At 36.8% G+C, this 25,594-nt stretch overlaps 1 protein-coding gene across 10 annotated transcripts in view; it reads left to right on the forward strand.

The window, feature by feature from the left end:
• Window positions 1-25,594, forward strand: part of EML4 (EMAP like 4) — a 140,276-nt gene that overhangs the window by 57,507 nt on the left and 57,175 nt on the right. For all 10 annotated transcript variants that reach the window (XM_015857492.3, XM_085541195.1, XM_085541196.1 and 7 more), the window contains exons 2-3: window positions 15,212-15,394; window positions 24,835-24,964. In XM_015857492.3, coding sequence (XP_015712978.2) covers window positions 15,212-15,394; window positions 24,835-24,964 — 313 coding nt within the window. The remainder of the gene's footprint in view (window positions 1-15,211; window positions 15,395-24,834; window positions 24,965-25,594) is intronic.

Raw genomic sequence — 25,594 nt, forward strand, 5'->3', positions numbered from 1 at the left:
AGATCTGGGCTACAACTTAGGATATGCAGGTCAGTGTACAGATTGATGCCCCACTAGAAGGTCAGACTGTTCCCTACCAAGAGGATCAGCATTCATTAGGAGTTGAAGATGCAAAGGGTTGCATCATTTGAGACTTGGCCATTCCTGCCTGTAACTGAAGTCTATAAGTGCTTGCAAATCAGACTTTCTAAAAATAGTGATGGGTGGGATTCACTTTTCTGTTCACATTTATTTACTTTAATACTCTGCTTTATGGAAGAAAATGCTGATAGATGCTATTCTTACTAGTGTCCTGCAATAAGGAGCCTGCTCTTAGGTCTAGTGGTGAAATTCTATCTCATTATAGGGTATGATAATACCACAGACATTATTCTTCAACCTCTGGTAGAGTTATGTATGCTTGTTTCTAATTCTACTTCCTACTTCCTTAGCAAGTTACTATAGCTCTACTTGCACTCTCCTACCAATTTGGTAGGGTTAAATTAGACTTTTATTCAGCTCTTATACAAAATAATTATAAAGTGCTGTTGGAATGAACATTATTCACTTGCTTCGTGCATTAGCAGAGCATGTGCTTAATGAAGTAAGCAGTAAGCTAGACCAGCTTGTTCTGATTCCAGGCTTCATTGGATGTATCTTCTAGGTGCCATTTACTTGTTATATGCCACTTATTTTCCAGGTAGCTGAGGGCAAGGGAGTTGTCTTGCTGTGTTCAGGAGGAGCCAGCAGGGCAGCATGATGTGAAGGAAGGTATTGGACTCTGATATACATAACTGACTGTAGACCTGGGCATGGCTCTGGGCAACTGGCTCTAGATGTCCCTGCTTAAGAAGGGGCTGAACCAGCTGAGCTCCAGAGGTCTCTGCTGACCTTGACCAGTCTGTGAAAACTTTTGCACAGCCACTCAATGAATAAAATGCAAAAAAATACAAACAAAAACTTTCAATGTGAACCTCCACTAAAAGACAAAAAAAAAAATTATCCCTGGTGTATATAAATATCTAAATATCTACAGTAAATATCGGCACTTTAACACCAATAACACCAGTGCTATTAAGACAGGAAATAAATTTACAAATTTAAATATGGTTAAGGGGTTTCATCTTACACTTTTAAGAAGGTGATGCCTACTTGACTCAGTGGAATAGTCTCAATTCTTTAACATGATAGTTCATTTTGAAACATGTGGTTATGGTTTTGTGAAAAGTTTCTTCTGCTTTGCCTGTTCTGCTCTCTCACTTCTAGCAGTTCTAGGAATATGTATTAGTCATCACAGGGAGGTTGAAATGATGACTGGCACAGGGTAGCGGTTAGCATATATTTTTTTTTTTAGCACTTGCAGAAAGTATATGGGAAATCACATTGCAAATTGCTTTAAATTAAAATTAGAGAAGTATCAAAAGTGCAGTTGATGTGATAAGCAGTCTTTAAAGGTCAGACACAAAGACTCAGATGTTCACTCATATTCTCAAGAGTGAGATTTTGCTCACAAATGTTGAGTTAGGCCCAGATTAGGAGACCCAGAAAATTGTCTTTATGAACTTTGCATCACACTTCTGCGTCACATGGAAGAGTAAATGCGGCAGCATTTCAAACCTCCCTTCAGGCATGCTTCTCTAACCTGCTCCTTCTGCAGATGGCACAGAGCAACTGTGAGAGTAGAATGTGCAAATAAACTCAGCAAAATTGCTGAACATGCAGATCTTACCCCATGAGGAGAAGGGATGGAAGGACCACGTGTTACAATCATTAGTCAGACTTAATGTGAGATGAGAAGACCGTTTGATGCATAATAACAGTAGAGTAGATACTGTATTTTCTCCCTTTGTTCTTCCTTTTTGACTTTGTTTGTTTGTTTTTACACTTTAAAATGGCACGAGTTTGTTTTTCTTTTCCCTTGTTTGCCTGTGGTGCTATTTAGCAGTACTTTAAACCATGACAATACTCAGTCAGGGTGTTTATATCTGTGAAGCACATTGAGGGGAGTCTTTCCTTCCAGGAGAAGCTGAATGAGTTTTCTTCTTTGTCCATGGGCCATCGCTAGGAGTTCTTCCCAGCTCTGAGAGATATTGGCTGAATTTTGCATTTTGCCTGCCTACACTGACTTGGGTTTGGGCATCACAGGTCACCAGGGCTGGTCCCACTCATAGCATGGCCTTTAGCATGAGTTGTGGAGGGCTGTGTGAAGGTGGAAACTCACAGGGTGTTGACACAGAGGGTTAGTAAATGTGGGTTAATAGCCTGGCTTTCGTTCTTGAGTAAGTGTGTGCTTGAGTAGTTCTTATGGGGAAGCTGTGATGCTGCTGACTCCCTATTTTGCTCTCTTGCTGGTGGTTTATGCGGCCATACCCTATTCTGTAGCCCAAAGATGCTGACTACAAATGCACCCATTCTGCACTTGAACCAACATAGTTCCTTTCCTGGTAACATTTAAAAAAAAAAAAAATAAATAAAAGTAGATGGAAAATAAGATGCTCAGAATGATTACAAGGTGTTAAAATAGTACCACAAAATTTGTTTTTTTCTTACTGATATATCAAGTCAGAGAAGTGGGATCCGTTTTGTGCATGAAGGAGTGTGTTATTTTGACTGAGATGTTGTGAAGAAATAGCAGGCTCTTGGATAGTTGTTCTATATATTTAAGTAGATACTGTCTATGCATTTTACATATTTAAGTAGTTATTGTAGTTAATACTTAATAAATGTATATGAAATTAATCTTAATAATCTTGATTTGCCAGAGTCAAAGGAATACTGGATAACTCTTTGGCTTAAGAGGATAGCTGCCAGGTTTAAGATTATTCCTCCTAGATATGAGAAAGTTGCAGAAATCTACAGACTGCTAGAAGAGGAAGAGAAGCAACAGTCACCTACAGCATATAGCTCCATTGTCCAGTATGTTCTTCACTTTTTTAGAAGAGTTATCATAAAGTTTATCAACTTCCTAGTTCCCATTTTCTGCCCACTGCTTCTGCTTTTTGTGAAGCTGTGTTTTAAGCACAGATCCTTCTTTTGAACAAGACTTTGATGTCAGTTTGTAGTAAAGTTACTTGATTTGAAAGAATGAGAAAAGAAACAGGCGAAGCTTGAGGCAGCTTTTTCATGATTCACAAGGCTGCTGTTATTCAGTCACAACCAGATCTAATTCTTGGTTATCTGTGAAGTGTCTGTACAACTTGATTACTTCTAATACCAGATGTATATATTATAACCAGTACTACTTTCTTTGCTATTTATAGGTATTTTTATTTATTTATTTATTTTCCTAAAATGTTGCTTTGGTAGCAAATAATAGGAAAATAAGCCATAGGTTTCATCTATCTAAAAAATAACTATAAATATAATATGAAATATGATTGATTTAATTTTCATAGAAATAGAGTACCATTAGATTTACAAAGTTTGACAAATATTTAACATCAGAAATGTGTTCTCCGAAAGCATCCTTTAAGAAGGGGAGTACAAGGCATTCCTGTGAAAATGCATGTTATTCCCTTGCAGACGACTTCTATGGACACATTCATGATAATCAGTATCAACCATGTGAAATTATGGAACTTTTGTATGGAACATCTACATAAAACACGGTGAAATTTTGGGAGCTCTTAACATAAACATTTGTCACGAGTAAATAAGCCTTGTCACGAATTAATGAAATTAGCTTAATTTCTTTGTAATATTGTTTGTTTGTAGGATTAGAGCCTTTGCAGAAAGTTTTTAGTGGTGTCCTTATTGTAGAAAACATGGCAGCACATGGTGGCGGAGCTGCAGACTGAGTTGTTTAGGAGAGTACCTTGCTTTGTCAAATATGAAATGCTGATGTGAAATCCTTCCAAGTAGCTGAGGGCAGCATGCTGCAGAATGGCAGGTTTGGTGGCTGTGCAGTAAGGCTTCTGTCAAACAGTAGCAGCCACAGCAGCAGGAAGGCTGTGAGCAATGCTTTCCACCCACACCTTGTTTATAGGAAGTGCGAACTTCAGGGCTTCACTGGGACTGTTTAGTTGCTGATGTAATAAAACAAAGGAGTGTGTCTAAAGAACTAGTTAGTTAAAGAACTGTATTTGTGATCAGTTCCTCTTTTTGAGGGTGGCTATCAACTTATACCAGTGTAGATATTTCTGCTTCCTGTCTGCTCTGAAGTGTTTTCTGTGTCATGTAGAATGGAAATACTCCCTTTATTTCTCAATACTTGCTCTTCTGTGGCAACTGAAATGAAGCTAACTATTAATGTGCAGTGAGTGGCTGCAGATAGCAGCTCATAGCCAGACTGTGTGGCAGTTGCAGAGATTGTGCTTCATCCTTGGATTGGAGCAGATAGCCTAGTTGTGTTGCAGAAGTCAGGGAGGCATCTTAGTTGAGGAAACCAAAGTGGGTTTTTGGGTCTGCTGCTGTCTGTGTCCTCATGGATGTAGGTCATGATCACAGAGGTCTGGTCTTGTGTTCCCAAGAACCAACAGGCCTTTAAAAATAGGAAAAGGAAGCCTTGTGTTTATTCTTGCCAACACAAAGAGGATAGCTGGGGTCCTGGGCAACCTGAGCTAGTGCTTGACTTAGCCAGTCACAGCCCTGCCCATGTCTGGGGGGTGGGCTGGAATGGGATGATCTTTGAGGTCTGTTCCAAGCCCTTCTATGAGATATTGTTACATTCAAGAAGTTGCATCCTCTGGTTGTAGCAGCAAAAGGTAACGTGTTCTGCACACGCTTCATCCAGGAGTGTTTGTCTCTCAGTACAGCTTATTATTTGCACGGAAGGGAACGTATTGTCATTGCTTGCAGGTAAGAAAATATAAGGAAGGACAATGACATTGCAAGGTCTCTTCAGAGAAAAGTGGGAGATTGCATGGTGCTGTAAGTGGAAGGAACTCATATACCTGAAATACCAGAAAACTAAGATAATACAAGTTGATAAGCCTCTTCCCGTGCCAATCTTTTCATTTATCTGAAATGGCTGTGTTACGTAATTCAGACATACAAGTGCCAGAGATTACGCTCATGTGAATGCCAGCTTGGTGTAAGTGCCTACTGAGCACTGGAACCCACAGAATCCCATCCTTCCCAGCAGAGTGAGAGAGACTACATTCTCTGCAGGAGCAAGGGGAGTTTCTGGTTGGTTACCCCAAGGGATGCCAGAAACACAAAAATGAGTAGCAGTGGGCTAGTGGTGAGGAGCATGGCATCCAGAAGAGGGTCACTGTGGATTTTAGGGGGGATGAAGAGCAGTCTGCATGGCAAGGCTGAATTTTGACCTTGAAATGGTACCACAAAGGGTGGACTGGGCCAGCTTTCCCTTAAGCTTTAAGGAAGATAACAGCAAGAGAGAAAAGCATGCACTATGCATGCACTATCAATATCAGTTAATGAATCTCTGTAACCAAACAGTACTCTAAAACACCTATTTTTGTGTGTCCATCATTTCAGGGGGAGAGCATTCCTCTTGTGTAAATGTAATACTAAATCAACATGATAACGTTCTATAGCCTGTAAAATACAAGCAAACACTGGCAGAGGCTCAACCGATGCAACACAGATTCATAAGTAGACAGTTTGAATAAAAACATATTTATTTGGGAAGGGAAATTAATTAAATAGACCATGGCTCTCTGTTTTTCTTGACTTGACTGACAACTGCATTTATGATAGTGTGGGTTAGAATAGCAGAGTGAGACTGAACAAACTTTGTACAGTGGTGTTTTTGGTGTTACAGATTAGATACTCTTTTATGGGTCTTGAGGGAAGGAAAAAAGGGTAGCACAATGTAGCATCCAGCACAATTAATTACAGAAGTGTTCAAACATTTCCATTTAGACACATAATGCCTAACTGGATGCCTAGATAACAGAAGCTGGAGATCATTCGTTTGTATCTCATGATTTGAGATGAGAAAATTTTGCAAATAAACACTGCATGGTACAAAATAAATTGAATCCATAAAAGAAAGTGTGTTGCTTTGACTGATGTTATATCACTTAATGATTTCAGTGCTTTTCTGTTGTGCTTCTGAAATTAGACAACACAACTGATGAGAATATACTGAATGTAGTGGGTAGAAACAGCTTTCCTTCAGGGCAAAAATGTTCTTTTCAGAAGGTCAAACAAACAAAATCTTAGATTGGTTTGTTGCCTGAATGAATAATAAATGTTTAAGATATTGGAGGGTGTCCATAAATTTCAGATTAAAACTGTGTTGGTATTACTGAATACTGTTTTGCAGCAGATTTGCTGCAAAGATGGTAAATGTTGAGTTTGGCCTGAGATGTTGCAAGCTGAAGATTGAATGCTTTGCAAACTGGATTTTATTTGCACATTAGTTAAATAAATTGTCTTGGAAAATTGGCAGTAACCTGTATGAATTGGAGCTTAAATTCTACAAAAATAGGCCTAAATATACAGACACTGCTCTAAATAGGAATTAATATCATCACTTTGACAAGAACAGTTAAATAAGTAAATAAGATGCCTGGGGAAGGAGTGGAAGAATCTGACATGACTGTGAGTGCTCTTTTAATTTTTTTTCCCCTCCACTTACAAACCTTAACACCAACTTCCTTGTCTTGCAGTCATAACTGGTGGGTACCACTTTGTGTAAACGAGTTGGCAAAATGTTCCTGGAAAGAGACATTTATTGGTGCACTCTGCACAGCATTCACTGGACCTGCTGTGTGATGTTTTGGTATTTTTGTCCAAGCCTGGATAGTGCCAGTATCATCTCAAATGGTGCTGAGCAGATCAGTGACTAGTAGCACTACTGTCTTTTGTTGATTTATGTCATCATGAGACATCTGTAATGCAAATGTTTATGCATGTGAAGTTCAGGACTGAACATAGAAGGCATAAGGGGGTAGTCCTTCAAACCTGTACTTAGACTTCTAGATCATGTAGGTGTTAAGGTGCAGCTTTTAATTACTTGATCACTGTCTCTTTGGAATTAGTCAGAAATGACAAGTCTAGCAAAAAAACAGCTGCTTGGTGTTTAGTTGCTTTTAATTTTCCTTGCTTGGCTACCTTTGTTATCTTTATGGCAGGGCTTTTAGTCTCATTATTCAAGGATTTCAACACTGACTTTGCTACAGAACTTACGGTAGTGTCTCAGTAGCCTACCAGTGTTAATTAACCTTTATGGGTTAAGTGTGGGATGATACTTGCATTTAACAGATGAAGAGCATAGTTAAAAAGATTAAGGTCAAAAGAATCTGTTAATTACCCAATTTTCTAATTAAGTTATTGCCCAGTAGCCAGGACATTCCCATGCATGTCAGAAGCCTGATTGCTGTGGGCATGAGGTGCCTGGGAGAGCTGACTGGGCTCAGGAGAAAGACACTGACATTTTAAGCCTGCTCTGTTTGGTTGGAAAAGTTACTAATTTATAACTTTTAAATTAGGACTTGAGGACTTTATTGTGAAAGTGTTCACTATTGTAAATAATGCTGATATTTCTAGCATGATATAGTATATTATATAACATATATAAAATACATAATAATATATATTATATAGATATAATATAGCTATGTGTGTTTTATGTACATACTTTTCTAGCATAGTATGATATATTCATATATATATTATCTATATTCAACGTTGTTGAAAATATACTACTAATCTTGAAGATTGTTTTCCAATATAGAAGATTTTAAGACTCAATGTTATTTTTAATGCATGTGCAATTTATGGTAGAGCGGTTGATTGCAGCAGTCACTGTAAACTATTTAATTCCCTTGTGAACTTCCAAGCATGTATGTTATATAATAGTAAGAGTTGCTGTGCTTCACTTTCTATTGCTGTGACATGAAAATAGGGTGTCATCTGATACTAAAAAGAATCTGGGATGACTGGGACTGTTGCTGAACAAGTTATGTAGAGCATCCCACACAGGTTCTTGTAGCCATCATGTGTTGTTCAGAAGCACTGTTTTGGAAGATAAGGGCATGTCTTGCCAGTTGAAGGCCAAGCACTGAAAAACTTGAGCTTCAGAAGACTATCTGAGGGATCAGGTGCTAACCAATGCTGGAAAAAGAAAATTCTTAACAAACCACAAGGCATTTTAATTAGCAGGTGGTGAAAATACAGTGAATGGTTTTAGTGTTTAGATGCATCTTAATGGAGGTGGAGTTGATAAGAAGTATGCATCTGGGGAAAGGATATTTGAGAGACAGCCAGCATAATTACCTGCTTCTTCAAGTAATTACATGGATTCCTATGTCAAACAGGAGAAATGTGCAGAAGTGTTGGTTTGGTTTTCTTTCCTCAGTCTGCTTATCAAATCTAGTATTGGCCAGGTTTGAAGACTGTTCTGTTTCTTGTAAGACATGGGTGCCCAGTAGATAATACAGTTACTGGAAACTTGGGCAAGCTTAATGATCCATTTAATTAAATACAGGGTGGAGTTGTACCCTGTGAATTTTGTGCAGTTAAATTTCTAGATTATCAACATTAAAATGAGTGCTTACAGCAGCAGATGCGCTGGATTATTACAAAAATATTTTTATCGAAGTGCTGTAACTGTGGATATGGCCAAGTTAATTTTTCCATGATGTTTTTTGTATTATGTTCTAATCTTTCTCCCTCTCTTGCTTTTTTTTGTGCCAGCAAGTATATAAATAAATGAATATGAAAGCCTGTGTTCTCAGATATGTTCAGCATATACAAGCAAAACTAATTATTAGAGATGAAGATATAGATCATCACATATGTCGGACTAACTCTTTGAAATGAGACTGCCTCAAAGCATGGGTGATGTTCTCTGTAATGCAGTGTTTCAGTAGTGCAGGTTCACAGATGTGAACTCATTTCAAATTAATCATTAAACAGTCAAAATCTACAAGGATCAGTAGCAGCTGTTGCGTTTCAGAATATTCATGTGCTGTGAGAAAATCTTGTGAATCATCTACAGACAGAACAATGTGCTAATATGGATGTGCAGTATGCTTGATGAAAAGTCCAAAGAAAACTTTGTTCCACTGTAGTTGTATGTCTTTGTTCTTATCTTAAAACTAAATGCAAAGCCATGGTGATTTAATTTTATAGTATATGGCATGTTATTTTATTGTTTTTTATAATTGAGTTTTGGGTTCCATGATTGTCTATAAAGATATACACAGTTCTGTACAGATCTGCTCCAGATGGGCCAGTTTTCATTTATCAAAGTCATGCATAAATTCTTAACAGTATGAACCATATTCCTGTCAAGGTTTTTACTGAGGTTTTTACACGCACTCTAAATTTTCAGCCTTGAGCTAGAGGTTTTTTTTCTTTTGTTTAGTTTTTATGGCTCGGTTCTGTATACTTAACGTGATGGAGTGCACTGATGTATTTTTGAGCAATCTTATTACGTGGTCTATGATTAGAAATGTAGATTACCCTTAATTATGCTTCTGATGTCTTAGGTGCCTACTGTCCATTGGATTTCATAGTCTGATTCTGTGGTAGCATCTGTTCAAAGGCTAATGGAGAGTAATAAGTTTTGAGTTTGTTTTTGTTGTTGTTTTTTGTTTGTTTGTTTGTTTGTTTTTTTTACTAACTACTGCAAAAGGGGCTAAGATAAGACTGAAAAATAGAATGTCTCAATGTGATGGTACTTATGCAGCTGTTTGAGTGAGGAATGATAACAGTTCTTCCTGAAAGCTCAAAGAAATGTTTGTGTGAGAAGAAAATAAAGAGTTCAGCTGGTGTTCAGAGTACTAACATACCACATGAGCTGTGAGAAGAGACCAATCTGCAATGATCTACCTATGTTAGTTTCAAAACATCTGTATTAGCATAAAGAAACCTTTTACCTTCGTTTGCAGTAGTAAGCGCAGGTTTGTTAATGAGATCAAGCAATGCATTGTTCTTAATTCTGAATGGAATAATTGGGAAATGAGGTGAAGTGAGGGAAAAAGTAGGAAAGGAAGTGAAAGATAGATGGGGTAATCAAGAGCGTTAAAGGCCTGAGTCTTGCATTTGCAACAGGCAGACTTGGGGAGAACTTCCCACTCAGCTTTCATGTCAATGGCTTTAGCCTCCAGGGACACATTAAGAGTTGATAAGTTATCTGTTAGGAAAATCAGACTTTCTTAATCTTCAGTGTGCATGTTTTAATTTGTTTTAATTCCAGTTCTTCCCATGCTCCTTAAGTGACGTTTTGTTTTGTTTAGTGAATTTTGTATTATGAGTTCAGAAGAGAATCTTTGCACCTTTGATAAACCTATCTTCAGACATATAGGCAACAGAAAACAACAGAGAATTTTTCCTTCACTTAACATGGCAGGAAAAATTTGACTGTTATCTGTCTGGAACTAAAACCCTTAGCCAGAGTCAAATTATTCATTGGTCTTCAGAACAAAAGTTACAGGCTGTGCAAATCCATGCCTTCCTGTGCACATGGGCACGTCATTGTTCTAGTGAGCAGGGATTCTTTTGGGTCTGTTGTCTTCTGAAATTGTGAGCCAGATCTTTATACCAGTCCAAGTAATTTCTGTTGCATTTCTTTAATAAAAGGCTCTTAGTGCTCTGGGGAAAACAGAAAACTGTGTGGGTGCCTTGGCAGACAGTGGTTTAAAAATATCTGTGGTTTCTGTGGTTTTATTGGACAAAATGTAGGATTTTCCATCCTGTGGTTTAAATTTCCAAGTGCTGGAGCTTGTAGAATTTGTTTTTCTGAAATGTTGCTTGTGTCTAAAAGCAAGCCCTTACGTTTAGTCAGAGCTGGCAGGAGTTGGCTCCAAGAAAGGATAATGGATACTCTGGAATTGTTTATGGGCCCCAGTTCAGTTGTAAGATATATATATAAATACATACATTTTAAATGTAGAGTGTTTGGTTTTCTCTCAGACAGATGGCGATTAAGGGTGATATCTTTCAAATGCTGTTATCCTCACATACCTGCTCAGTGACACATGAGAAGCAAAGTGAGAGGTGTGTTGGGAGTTCTAAGTGCCTTCACTATGTATTGGATCCCACTGTCAGAATTCCTTGACAAAGCCTGAGGGAACTTTTGAGCTGCAGGTCTGTTCAGACTGATGGGAGTGGTTTGATTCGTGACTGTGAGAAGTTTTCCGTGTAGCATAATGTATCTATTTAATGCCATTTGTTGGCTATGAAAAATTAATGCTAATTTTTAGTCATTCATATGTCTCTTAAGTACTGAACGCAAGCATCTAGCACATCCCTGCTTGGCCCAAAAGTAGGGGAAGTTAATATTTTAATGGCTAAAATTAAAATTCAAACTGATGAAGTATGATAAAATAGCAAATCTTTTCATTTTGAATGTCATGGTGTGGCATATCTTTAGACCTAGCATAGATTTGCTTTTTCTGCATTCTGAAACTCTTATCTTACACTGTTTTTCAAGGCGAAAGACCTCAGACCTCTATTTATATGCACTTCTCCTTCCTTTCACCAGCCAGCAATGCAGATGGCACTTTCTTCACAATGGATATTGGGGCAAATTCCCTCTTGAGAATAGAGGTTATGGGCAGCTTGAGAAAAATGACCAGAACATCAGAAATTGTACCATTTTGTTTTAACAAAAAAATAACCAGAGGACTACACAGTCCCACTGAAAATGAAGTGAATTAATTAAAATACGTAGTCAGTTTCACTGAAGTATCTGGCCCATTTTTCTGACTTCTTTTCTCTCTTTGAAGAAATGAAAAGCTCCCTCTGGTTTATTAAGCTGAGTGGCTCGTGAAAGGCCTGGATGCCCTGTGTGGCACAAAGGAATGGCCAGATGTTTGGAGAGGAAGAAGAGAAGGGAACGGTAAATTTTAAGTTTTGCTTGTGACTGTCTTTGAACTTCCTTCTGAAAAGAGAACAGCATGCCATTGAAAGAAGTTTTTTGTTTAAATTTCTTCTGAAGAAGTTCTTTGGAACTCCTGTATGTGTTTTTAAAGTAAGAAATACCCAAAAGCCAGTATTTTTTAAATGTACCTCGCAGATTAGTTAAACTGATCTCAAGGATTGCAATTGTATTTACTTTCAAGGCATCTTCTTTTAAACTAATCTCTAGCTGATTTACTTTTAAGGCACTGTCAAGAAGGGAATGTTCAGTTGAGTATGTGTTTTCGTGGGTGAGGTGTTTGGACTGGAAACCAGTCATTTTCAGTTCTCCTACATAAAATTTGTCATCACTTAGAACATACCCTGGTTCAGTAGAGTAATAGAGAATAGCAAAATGTCTTCCCAGTGTGTGACTGTGATTCTTGGTCAAATAAAATATTCTTGATTTCTGGGTGATCTTGCTATTAAACTTCTTTCAGTTGTTGTGTTTCATGTGCTGCCCTTGCAGTGCAAAGCAGCTGCTGGTTGTTTTCTCCCATTAAACACACATCCCATTGCTTTGCCTGTTTCTGAGTCAATTAGATGTCTTAATCTTCTTGATTTCCTTTTCATGCTCCATTTGCACAGCTGCCATCTCAGACAGGTCATTGGGTTTGATTCTGCATCAACTCACTGGGCTTTGCTTAGGGGCTGAACCTCCATAGCACAAGTAGGGATGAGCACTGGTCAACCATCTTGAGCATTTGTCTTCACCATCCTTGTTTATGTTGAGGAGATCACAAAACTGCAGAAAGTCTTGGCTCTCTACTGGCCCTTGGAGATTTGTAATGAGTGGCAAGACTGTGGCTTTGAGGGCTGGAGGGTGCAACCTAATGGGCCTCTTTTTCTGAGGCGCTTGAGTTTGGCAGAGGCTGTCTTGTCAGTACTTGTCAATACACCAGTGGGAGTTAAAAAAAAAAAAAAAGAAAAGCCCTTGTAGTGCACTTCTGGCTGTGCTCATCAAAGAGGGACCAACTGCGGAGCATTTCTTGGTTTGGTGTTTTGGACTTCACACAAAGAACGGAGCTATGTCTGGCTTCTAAAATGATGATTTGACATAGCTAAGAGAGAATTACTTAGTCCTGTTGCAAATCTTTTATGGTTATGTGCTGCATGTTTGAAGTACCTGGAAATTTAACCACTATCAGACTTTTTAATGGTTGAGTAACTGAAAACTTTAGCAGACAAATACATATAAGAAGCAAGTGGAAAAAGAGTTAAGAGAAATGTCAAACTTTTGTGTCTGATTAAAATTCTGGTAGCATATGATGAGATGTGAAGATTGTGATAATTACTGTAAAAATAATTTCCATTGTTCTGTACAGTGTCCATTTTGTCTGGTCCCATGCATTTATTTAAAGGCTAGTATTGTGATTACAGCAGCAGTATGAATTATGTGGTTCCTCTTTCAATCTACTTCGCTAAAGCCAAAACTCTTCATGACTTAATTGATGTAAATTGACCATAGTTCCTTTTTATGTGCTATGTAGATGCATATGTGTGCCTGTAGGAATTTCCTGTAGCTCCATAAAGCAGATGGGGTTTTTATGTTTTGAAAATAGAGTTTTCAATAGATGAATCTTACACAGTTCTTTCTAACTGGAGTAGCAGTCTCAGTGTGGATTTCTAAAATACCTGTGATGGATCAGAGAACAAGCTGAGTTTAGTTATTAAAATAACTCTTAAAAAATTGTTTTTGTTTTTTTTTTTTTTTTTTTTTGCGTGTGTAAATGATTTACTATTATGGCTGGTGATACTAAAGTCATTTTGTTCAGAGTTCTTCTCATCCATTGTCTCTGGGACTCAGTCTGATTGCATATTTTGTTAATTCCTCTGCAGTTCTTATTTATTAGCATGAATAGCATTAGCCACAAAGTGATAAATTTCTCTTCTGGGTTTGACAAAATAAAGAAATAAGGCATTATGCAAAACTGTTTCCTTCTGGGAGTTGTCCTACCAGTGTGGTGTTAATGATTCCTTTCAGTTTAATAAAAATTAACATTTCACTACTATTGTTACTTTGCTTTGCTAATTCATCGCAGGAGGTTTTTTTTTTTTGTTTTGTTTTGTTTTTCCTTCACTTTGTAAAAGTATCATGACTTTTTTTTTTCAGTTGGTTAAATTCTTGCTCCTTCAGTAGTGACTGTCATTCATATCAGTTTTCTGTTTTAAAAGCATGGAAGTTGGCACTCAAATCCTTGATCTCTTTCATATTTAATGAAATGGAGCACTTTGACTTGTGTTTCCCTTTATTTTATACAAGTTCTTCAAAAGTTAAGCTGTTTAGTGAAGAATTTTTAGTTGTCTTTGTATTGACTTTTTTCCTTGCTATTTATTTATTAGATTAGTGTTCTAAAGCTTAGGCTGTATATAATCACAGTATCATGATCCAATCCCTTGCTCCAATGTGTGAATTTTCTGTTGGGAATTATTTCATAAAATATTTCATACTGTCTGTATGTAGAATAAAGGTTACATTTTTGTAAACCGTTCCTTACTGAGTTTTAGTAAGATTAAGGATGGATAAGGAATTCACTACCTTGTGATTGAGCAACATATTCTTTTATGGATCTTTTTTAGTGGTTAGGCTGTGACTTATTGGAACAGCCAAATATGAAAATCTGTTGTGTGTTATTTTGGCTTGGCAGAAATAATGCAAAGAACTGTCAGAAGCAAAGAATATGCAGAAGCTGTAATTTCCTTTTTACCACTGAAGAATAGATTTGGCTGTAGTATGCCTTCAATGCTAATCTATCTCTGTGTGGCCAAACAGATTTTTGGAACCTTGTTTTAGTGTATTTACTTTCTTTTCACTTCAGGCCAAATGTTATAATAATATTGGCTTTTTTTGTGCCTGTGCAAGGTGAGGATGTTAGAAAAACCAAAACACAACACACAACAACCAACCAACCAAAAAAAAAAAACCACCCAAAAACTCAAAATCCCACTAACATAAAACACAACAAACTCAGACACTTGTGTTTTAAATGTATTTTTTTAAACTTTATATCGTTTTAAAATTTCATATCACTTAAAATCTTCAGTGGTTCCAAAAGGATGAACTGTAAAATTTGAGCATAGTTTAGCTGGCTTTGTAAATAAACTTAATTTCAGTCTTTCTTAAACTGCATAAGCATATTTTTCCTTCTACACTTCTAACAGAAAGTAATATCCTCTTCTGCTTTTAGTGCAGCCATTCTACTTAAGCCTTTTAAGCTGATGACTAGAAATACTTCTATCTTGAAGCATTACTTTGATTTGTTTAATATAATATATCTTCCTTCATTGCCTGGACATGTTTGAATATCATGAGTACTTCAAAAGGACGGGACAGATGTATTCATGCTGTACATGTCTTTCTGTGCTTTGGAACAAAACAATTATTCCCTCTTTCTTCTGTTTCCCCTTCATACAGATGACAGCATCTCAGCTGCAAGCACATCTGATGTCCAAGACCGACTTTCAGCCTTAGAACTGAGAGTACAGCAACAAGAAGATGAAATCACTGTCCTAAAAGCAGCATTGGCTGATGTGCTAAGGCGCCTTGCTATCTCTGAAGACCATGTAGCTTCTGTAAGAAAATCAGCTCCAAGTAAAGGTACGCTTGTGTTTAGTAAATCCTTTCAGTCAGAACATTATCATTTAATATGTTCCCCATTGGTAACTTCCCCCCCCCCCCCTTTTTTTATTTGGAAAAGCACGTAGATTTTGTGTGAAACAGGGTTATTTTTTATATAGGATTATTTAAGAATTTTAAGACAAACACATCAACAACAGCAACAACAAAAATGAAACAAGAAAAAACCCTAGATACTATTCGCACCAATTTGCCTATATTTGCAAGAATATTTTGTGTTGGTTTTTTTTTTGTTGTTTGTTTGTTTGTTTTTTCCTCCATGAACATTTCTATTTTGGAGAACTATTTGCATTGTTATTGCAATTTACTACAACTTTAAACTAGAAAGGGTGAGAGGGAAAACTACAGCTATGTATGTTGGTGATGTGTTAGACCTACTACTAAGTAAAAGGATAGGATATGCTTCAGATAATTTACAGTTATAGTTTGTCATAAATGCATTTATCCCCATGAAATCATGCAGTCCAGAATTTGCTGGACTCTATCTCAGTATTTCAGCCTTCAAGTTCATCTATTATGCCAACGCTGTTATAACACTGAACTGACATGCCATACCGTGTGTTAGAGTGGGTGCACTGTACAGGCAGAAAATGCAAAAGCTGAAAATGCTGAAAGTTGGAATTGTTTTAGTTATGCCAGACAGATCAGATTGCTTAATTAAGTGTTTTTGCAGTCTCTCTCTGCCAGATGGAAGGAAGTGATGGTGCTTAATTGGCTTGGGTTGTGAATCCTGCCATTCTCTCTTACTTGCTAAATGGTAGACTGTTGTCATCCCTGCTTATAAATGCAGCTTTATCTGTCTGATACGCATCTCCGGTCTCATCAAGATTGAGACATCCTTGTCTAACTCTGCAAATTAAGCTGAAGCAAGTATTTCATCTAAATCAATCTTTGCTGTCTGCTATCCATTAGGACAAAAAGAAAATGTGTAAGTGGGAAACTGTGAGCAAAAGGAATGCAACACAGAACCTTCTTCTTCCTGTTTACATGCAGGGGAATTGAGATGCGCACAAACGTAGATAAAGATCTTTGTCTTGGAAGTGTCTGTTATCCAGAAAACATGGTGCACAGGCAGAACGAGCTTGCCTTGTCCTTCAGGACTTGCAGCCATCTCCTTCTGGGGACATTAAGGCTCTTGGCTCGTATCAAGTTCTGCAGGTTAATTTGTTCTGTGGAAAATATACTTTTTATTTCTAGAATGGAAGTGAGAAGATCTAAATATCTTCAACTTTGTGAAATTTCTACTAATTAATAACAGCAGCAGTAACTGAGGAAAAAAAGTGGATGGGGGGAGAGGGTGAGATGGATGCATTAAAGTTTATACATTGAACTTAATTGAATCATGACTAAATTGGCACTGTATTCAAGTTGTGGGTGATATGAACTCGTTGTCTTCAGTTGCTTAATGTAACCTTAGCCTTAGCTTCTCTGTTTACCATAAAATCAGCTATGTATTGATGGCATAAAGATATCACAAAATAGAAAGACTGTATGCAGTCACTGAAATTCTGTAGAAGTATGAAATTAGACTTTCAAAATGAACTAGATATTAATATTGGTTTAAATTTAACATCAGTATTTTAGTAAATATTTCAAAACAAAATCATGCAGTGATTTTTGTGATGCTGTAGGTGGCTATTTTGCTTTCTGTATTTTAAGTGCATTCAGTAGATGGGAAACCCTTGAAACATTGTAATGAAGGAAAATGTGTTATATTCCTGAATGAACAGGATTGGCAGAAGATCTGAATTGTCATAGAAAAATAACACAGACTTTGATTTTAATTTTTCTTTTAAGTATTTTATGGGTGTATAACAGGCTTTCAATAGTTAAGTCATGGTTGCTAAAGGGTTATTGTATTGTATTGTAATTCTCCAAAATTCTCTCTGGTATTTGTGATTCTGTCAAGAGTACAGGTTTCTGCATTACAGCAATTTGCTTCATATCAAATAACACAGTGGGTTTTGTTTAGATTTCATTTAATTTTGTTTCACAGAAGTATGTCTCTAATGGAGTACTTGAATATGTGTTGTCATTACTAATGAGAAACAAGAAAAATGTGTATGTTTTGCTGCATACACTGAGAGGTGTGTTTAATTTGAAGCATGGCAAGACAGTGAGATAGATTCTTCTGAAATAAACTGGGAAGTAATGGGACTGGAAGAAAAAGACATTTTGAATCTTTCCATCAGAGCTTTAATCTGAGTAGCAGACAGTATCTAGCCTACTTTGAAGGAGTCTCTCCTACTTGCTGCTGAAATGTTCTCTAAAGCCTCTGTGTTTTTCTATAACTAGTTCAGCAGCGTTTTTGAAGTGAGATTTTTCAAACGCTAAAAATAAGTGCTCTGAAGAGACAAGATCATGCTGAAAAGAGCAAATACAGATCACTTTTAAACTGATTTTTCTCATTCTGAATTTGATAAGCCAACCTGGCACAAGAATCCTTTATGGTTAGTTTGCCTGCAGTGCATATCTGGAAAACTAATTCTGCTCTTACCATTTCATAGCCCTTTATTTTAAGCTAAGTGATTGAATCAACCCTAGCTGGGGCTAGAGTTTCTTGTTTCATCCTTGTAGTCTTTGGTTTGTTTGTTGTTTTTTTTTTCTTTCTGTGTAGTTTTTTTTTGCTTACTTATTTTGAACATAGTCTAGTCTTCAGTGAAAAATTTGACAGAGCCAAGGGTAGATTTCTATTTATACCCCATGGTCTATGATTTAGCAGGTTAATGCCTGCAATTTCGACTGTCTATCTGCAACTAGAAGCAAGCTGCTCTTCATGTAATTCCAGGTGATCTGCAGACTGTTTGAGATAAGGCAGAGAGTTAAGTTTTGATGCTGCTTTAGTGTCTCCTAGTCAAGCATGAAGTGCAGACACTAGATAAGGGAAATACCTACTGGCAGCAGAATTACCATGTGTTCTGCTATTGCACAGTGAAAAGCACACAGTGTTTGTGTCTTACTCTGCAGTATTTCTCAGTAAAATCATTCCAAACAGAAAATAAAAAGGCTATGATAATAATTTTGCATCTCTGTAAATAGCTACAAATTTTCTACAGACTACTAAAATAGCCATGACTAAAGACAGTGCTTGGAGGTTCTTAGAAATATGGAAGGGGCTGCTTAGGGAACAAGTTCTCAGCAGCTATAGGGTTTGTGGTGTGTGGGTGATTTGGGTTTGTAGTCTTTTTACTTTTTTTTGTTGTTTTTTTTTTTTTCCCCAATAAAAGACTTAGAAGTTCTTCTTTGGAAGTTCTTTGTTTTTAGCAGCTCTGTGCTCTCATTGCCACATGTATCTGCTGTTGATATATGTCTGGTTCTGTTAGCATTTTCAAAACAAAGCTTTTTACCTGGACATTGATAAAAAGGTAAATGTAAGGCAGCCTGGTACTTGAGGCTGCCAGCAAGATAGATTGGCTCACAGCTGGTGTCTGGTAAACCTATTAAAATCTTTCAGGGTGTCAAAACGTATATAACAGAAGAATTCATCCCCCAAAGTCTCGGTGTGTCTCACAATGGCACCAGTAAAATTGCTCAGGCTCATCATGTTGCGCTGGTAGGAGCTGTTGCCTGAAAGAGTGGCTGTCAATGAGAAAGTACTCCCTGATCTCTGCCCATAGAGTTCATATCCTTGGACAAGAATTGATGTCAAATAACTTGCAGGCAAATTTAGGTCACAAAGTGAAATTGAAGCAATTGAGGCAGTTTGAAGAGAGGTTCTCCCATGCTGGTGTAGAGTAGAAACCAAGAGGTATTTATTTTCCTTACGGTAGAGGTCTTGGGGAGCTGCAGTAGCAAATGCATATTGGGAATGCAATTTTAAAAAAAAATTCATTGAATAAATTTTTAATAGGAATCTGAGAGTTTTATTTGCTTTTCTTCTTTCTCTGGTGCAAAATGTTGTCTGTTCCATATCTCCACAATAAGAAAATTACCAAAGTACTATCTCACATCAGATTCCATCTCAGTGCACTAATATAAGCAAAATGCTTCAGTTACATTTTCTACCTTCTCTCAACATTGCTTTCACTTTCATAACATGAAGTCATTTTAATTTGTATTTTAAAAAATGGCTCCAAGTGTTCAGTAAATTTAGTGAAAGCAGAAGATAGGTTTTTATTAGTGGTTTTAGTTTTTAAACATTGTAGTATGCTTAATTGTTCTATTAACAGGGTGCATGTTCACGTTGTCTAATTATTAAATGATAATACAACTGAAAATGGAAATGCAGATAGGAATGCATTCATAGTAGAGACAGATTATAGGCACTTATCCATGGTGTTAATACTTACCTGGAATGCCTGTACATGTGTCTTTTACTCACGGGAACAGTCCAATGAAAGTCTTCAGGCACTATGCTCACATAACAAATAATGACACTCCTGAGGTCTTAATGGGTTTCCCAGGTACTGGTTTTAGAGCTGTCTGTTCTTTCTGCATTAAATTTGTTTTTTTTCTACACTACTTCCCCATTTTTTCCTATCTTCTGCTTTCTTTAATCTCTTGCCTCTGTTGCATCTATGCAAAGAAGTTGAATCTAGAACATGTTAATTAACTCACGGTCATTTAGCAGCTAAACTAAGTTGAAGGAAACAGAAGTGAAGAGGAAAGTAGAATTTTTTTTTTTTATTTAATTTCTGTAACCTAATAATCCTGTTCATGCTGAAAATGTTCAGAGCATTTAACTGGATTGTTTTCCAGTTGTGGTGATAGGTACCCTTAGTCTTTTTCCACATGCTTCTTCCAGTTTTGGATACGCTTTTAGGTTTTGGGTTGTTTTTTCTTTTTTTTTTTTTTTTTTTAAGACTGTGTACTAATACTCCCAAGGTACAGCTCTACTATTCTCCATGATGCTTCTCAAGCTACAAATTGCAGTCCTGTATAGCTGAACAATGCAGATAGCTTTTACAAAGCAAAACTGGTCTTGGTTTTTTTTTTAACTCTTCGGTATCTTTATTCAAGACTCTTTGCCTGAATTTATCAAAATGTTTCAAAATACCACAGATACTTTTTTTTAATGCCCTCTGCTTGAATACAGCTCATTTAGAATTGGTTGAAGTGCCTTTGGAAAAAGTATACCAAAATGATAGGAAGGGGGAAGAAAAAGTGTTATGTGATTTTAATAAGCTGTTGGTTCTCTGACACCAAGGAAGTCTTCAGTCTGGGAACATAACACCTGAAAAACTAGTTTTTTCTGTTGGAGGAGTAATTATAGTAAGAAAATATGTACATCACTGTATATGCATTGATAGCTATAAAAATATTTAAGAAATTATAAATAAATATTGCTATTATTTTTTGGATTGTAATCAATATAACTACTGAGATAAATTTGCGTGCTCTGAAGGACTTTAAATTGGATTATTAAGCAAAACTAAGTAAGGGAAGTTGACTCGTTTTTCCTGTTTTGTATTGCTTGTTATTGGAGAATTGGTACCTCATCCTGACCTGTGACTTCTGCTCATGGAATAGAAGATCAGAACATTTTTCTGCTTAGAATGTCTTCATTTAGAATTTAACTTACATGATGAAATAGTTGGATAAACCAAAGTACTGAAGAAATTTTTTCCTGCCTCCTCTTTTCAAATGGAGGCTTAGTGCTCCCAAGTCTTTGCCAGTCTTCTATCAGCTGAGTGTTTTCTTGTCCTTTGAAACTTTGGAAACAAGTGAAACAACTACATCTGCTTTGATACAGTTTATTAATAACATCTTGAAGCAAGTCTAAGTTCATCATACTTTCAAGTTTGTTCTTCATGGCTTTGTTTTAGGGAGGAAGTACTAATAAAACCTTATGTTCAGCTACCCTATTAAAGGCTCACCTGTGTGGGTTATCTGGTGACTAATAGTGGGGTTAAGCATAGATGGTATAATTTTGGTATAAATATAGTATTTAAGGTTGTTGAATGGTTTTGATATCATATACCTTATTGCTGCGTTTAAAAAAAAAAAAAAAAAAAAAAAGGAAGGGGGCTTAAAAAGGATATAAGCAAATCTTTTGTTTTGGTAGTTAGAAATAACTTGAGGTTTTTTGTTTTAAATCCACTTGGATGACATGTGGGTATTTTAACATGGCTAAGTCAGTTAATTGAAATTATCCTCAGAAGAGATAGAAGATTTTGGCTTTTCTTTGGTAGAAAGACAGCTTACCTGTCAGGATCATCAAATATGAAGATACTCAACTAATTATTATGGATGACATAGGAGAAGTTGACCTAACCCTAAACAATAACCAGTTTGGAGAAGAGAAATGAATTACTAGCATCAGCTCCAGTATGTTGGAAAGAAAAGCCATTGTGTTATCACAAGATGTGTATTTTCAAAACTTATCACCGTCTCCTACAGCTATGCCTCGGTTTTCCCACAGTTAGCTAATCAACGCTGATGAAGGAGTGGAAATATATTATCGGTTTGTTGTGTCCTGTGTTTTTTCCTGATCCTACTTATCTTTCTTTCTCACACATGTATACTTGACAGATGTTAATGAAATGCTTCTTTGAACTCAACAGATATTAGTTTATGAAAATTATCAGAACAGAGATGAATCTACTATCCATGAAATATATTTTTACCACTTTGATCTCTGACAGTTTGGCTTTAATCCTGGTCACCATGCACTGGCTTTCACTGTACATTCAGTTTATGTCTGGCTTTTGTTCCAAAGCTACAGATAAAGAGAAGTACTGTTCTGAAAATTTTCAGACTGTTTATTCTAGAAAGAGACATTAAACACGATACTGGAGAGGTATGTGATCTGAATGCTGGGACAACTCAGCATCCATATCAGTCCACTGATATGGAAATCCTGTTCTCCTGAGTTTCTTCATTATTACACAGGTCTCTGAAGCAACTTTGCTTTACCTGCAGTAAAATACAATGAAGAGTAAGGATGTGACATTACTAATTTTTGAAAGCATCTGACTACAGAGATTCCCTGCTTTAAAAATCATGGAGTTGACTTTTTGGCTTGGTCGAGCTTGGGCTCTTACCCTGGCTGAGAAGAGCCCTGTGCTGTCTGTCCCAATGGGGAGCCAGACTTTAATGCTCTGCTACCTGGGGCTTGTACGGGGATTAAACTGGTCCTTCTTTTGCTGTAACAATTGAAAATCAAAGTGTGTTTTGTTTACATTCAATTAGATATATACTTGTTTTTTTGTTTTTGTTTTTTTTCCTTTAAAAACAAGCTTTCTGATGGTCATTTTTAGAATACCTAGCTATATTATAATGTATTTTGTAGAGTCTGGAAGGGGGACTATTTCTTAAACGCGCTGAGTATTTGAGGGTGTTCATGCTTCGCATTTACGTGCTGATTTTTACATTTTATTGCATGTTGCATGGCACCAAACTGCCACTGACCAAAGTTCTATTTTTGATCGTAAAAAAGAGCCTGATATATTTTGACACATGAAAAAAATCAAAATCAACCAATGTAGTTATCTTCATTGAGAAGTGTCATTCTTGTTTTGGTCTGAATGCAAATATTTTAAAGAAATTAATGGTTAAATTAATCTGTGTTATGGTAATCATTAGTCATTCTACAAAAATGCTTTTCTTTTGGTTCAAGAATCTTCATCTCAAACTTGATTTTTTCATGCCATTTGTTGAAATAACTACTTTGCAGATCTCTCATCAAAATATCCTTCTTGAAAAGTATATAACCCAAAAATTGCTTTACAACCCCTCCCCCCCTTTTTTTTCCTAATTATTGTTTGAGTTATTGCATGGAGCAGAGCTCATTCTTGTTGTGAGCATGTGATGATGTACAGTTTTACTCGTGACCGGTTTTGTCCTTGGATGTAAGAACTAATGCTTTCCCTACTTAGTAAGAGGAATTCTAGATACTGTCTGTGAACAAAAAATCAATGTGCTCTTTGCTTAAGAAAAGAGAGCTTTTTTTTTTTTTTTTCTCCCCATCTTAGTGAGATTCTGTACCTTGCCTGAAGGACGGCTGTTCTTTATGCTTTTCAGTGAATGCTTTTCAGAATCACATCTAAAGAGTAGTGGTAGTATTTCTGGTGGTATTGAGAATTGCCACTATTATGCCTCCAGATTCCCATTTCTGAAAGGCTGCACTAGTGCTGTTTGGGAAGGCACTGATCTATTACGATGAGCAGGCAGAGATGTTAAGGTCATATGCAGTTCAAAAGTGAATAATAGGCATTGATATTATGCGTCTCCACAAAGAAGATGATTTACTTTGTCAGTGAAAATAAAAGATTTAATTTATAGGTTTCTAATTTTAGAAGTGCTTTTTCAGCTTGTATCCTTTTGTTCTTGCAATTCAAGTTTCAGAAGGGAGTAAAAATCCGTTGATTTTTGTTAGTTTTGTATGGTTCATTAACCTTTTAAATCTGTTGAATAAAATGGTCTCTAAGAAGTACAGAGTTGGAATACACCAAGCAGAGCTGATTTCTGAAGAATTTAGGAAAATAGTGGTGATCTTTGCAGTGTTTCTGTACTTAATTGTCTTCAGGTTTCCTTCAGTCTTGTTTCTGGGATTTTCTGAGTGCTCCATTGGCCTCATGCAATGTGAATTTCAGATGTGGTCTCTTTTGTGTTCTTTGGTTCAATTGAATCAGGATGCAGTCAGCTCCTGTCTGCCCGTTTCTGTTTCCAGTCAAATAGTTCTGAAACCTAATATTCCCTTGGCACATCTCCCTCATATGTAAAGCACTTTTTTAAGCATTGGTTTGTCCCTCAACCTGCTTGACAGAACTGCAATTGGATAAATTGACCAAAACTGGTATTGTTTTAATGATACGTCTGCATGTGTTTGCCTTCTGTGCACAGAGCAGTTGATTCTTCCTGACTGCTTTGAAACATGGCCTCATGCCTTATCTATTTCACACCATTCCAAGCCTGCATTGAACACAGATGTGTGATTCTCCTGTCAGTCACATCCTTCAGACTTGTTGCTGGAGTCTGAGTGACTGGGCATCATGACCCAATGCGGAACAGTGACAATTTGCTGTTCATGCAATGGGGATGTGGCACAGAGATGTGGACAAAAGTGGCTACTAATTTTGGTGTGCTTTTTTCTTTTCTTTTTTTTTTTTCTTTACTACTTGTTTACCAAGGCTAGTCATAATCTATAATTCTCTCTGTGGATCATAACTAGAAAGAGATGTGACAAGCTATTTGCTGTCATTGTGATAGTGGAGGGTGTCTCCTGTCATAGTGAATTCTTGCCTTTCTCTAAGTGTTGCAGGTCTCCCTTCTCCAGCTATCTAGATTAAGGCTGTCATGAATGTGTCTCACTGGATACCAGCTGGTTGGCTGTCCCAGGTGCTGGGACTGCTGCTGTAGGATTACCTGGTTCATCTCTGAAAGTTTATGGCTTCTCTGATAGATCTTTGAGATGGGGATGTAAAACCTAATGCCTTCTGCTCTTCATTTTCATTTCTTAGGTCAGCCAACCCTCCGAGAAGCTATCTCGATGTCCTGTATAACCAACGGGAGTACAGGAAGCAGGAAAACAAGCCACAGTTCCTCTGTATCTGTTGCCAGAAAAGAAACTTTTTCATCTGCTGCAAAAAGGTACCAACTGGTTACTAATATTGAAATCACATTTTATTAAGTAAAATGGGAAAATAATGTGTAATAAGGCAAAAATAAGCTTTGGAAATGTGCCATGTTGTTGGGCTGCTTGCAGCAGTGTTCTAAAAAGAATTCATAAATAGAGAGTATCTCTGTAGTGTATACTGGCCAAAATGCATTCACACCAACAGACAGAAGGGGCAAATATATTTCAAATGTGAATGGAAAAGTTTTCTTCTTGTACTCATCCAAAGTTTTTTCTTTCCTCCCCCAAGGAAACTAAAGTCAAAAATGAGTTCATTGTCTTGAGTGTAAATAGCAGGCAATAGTAAAATAGTGATGAAATAGTGAACTTTAAGACAAAAATTTACTTTTTTTTAAAACATAAAATCTTAAAATGTCTTCATCTTTGCAAAGTATGTATCAGATCTCAAGTATTAAAAATAGCACTCTTAAGTTTAAGTATTTGAAATTTAAATGAGCTATGTACAAAGAAATGGCTTTTTCTTCCCCCTCAGTGTAATGGTTCCTGCGGAATACAAGCAAAGTGTTTCTATAATTACTTTCTTCTGTGGGACTTTTAAATAATGATTGCGTGGCTTATTTAATTAATAGTTTGCAGTGATTCAT

Source organism: Coturnix japonica, chromosome 3 (assembly GCF_054131305.1).
Source record: "Coturnix japonica strain WE chromosome 3, WE-NBRP24, whole genome shotgun sequence".
NCBI lineage: Eukaryota > Metazoa > Chordata > Aves > Galliformes > Phasianidae > Coturnix > Coturnix japonica.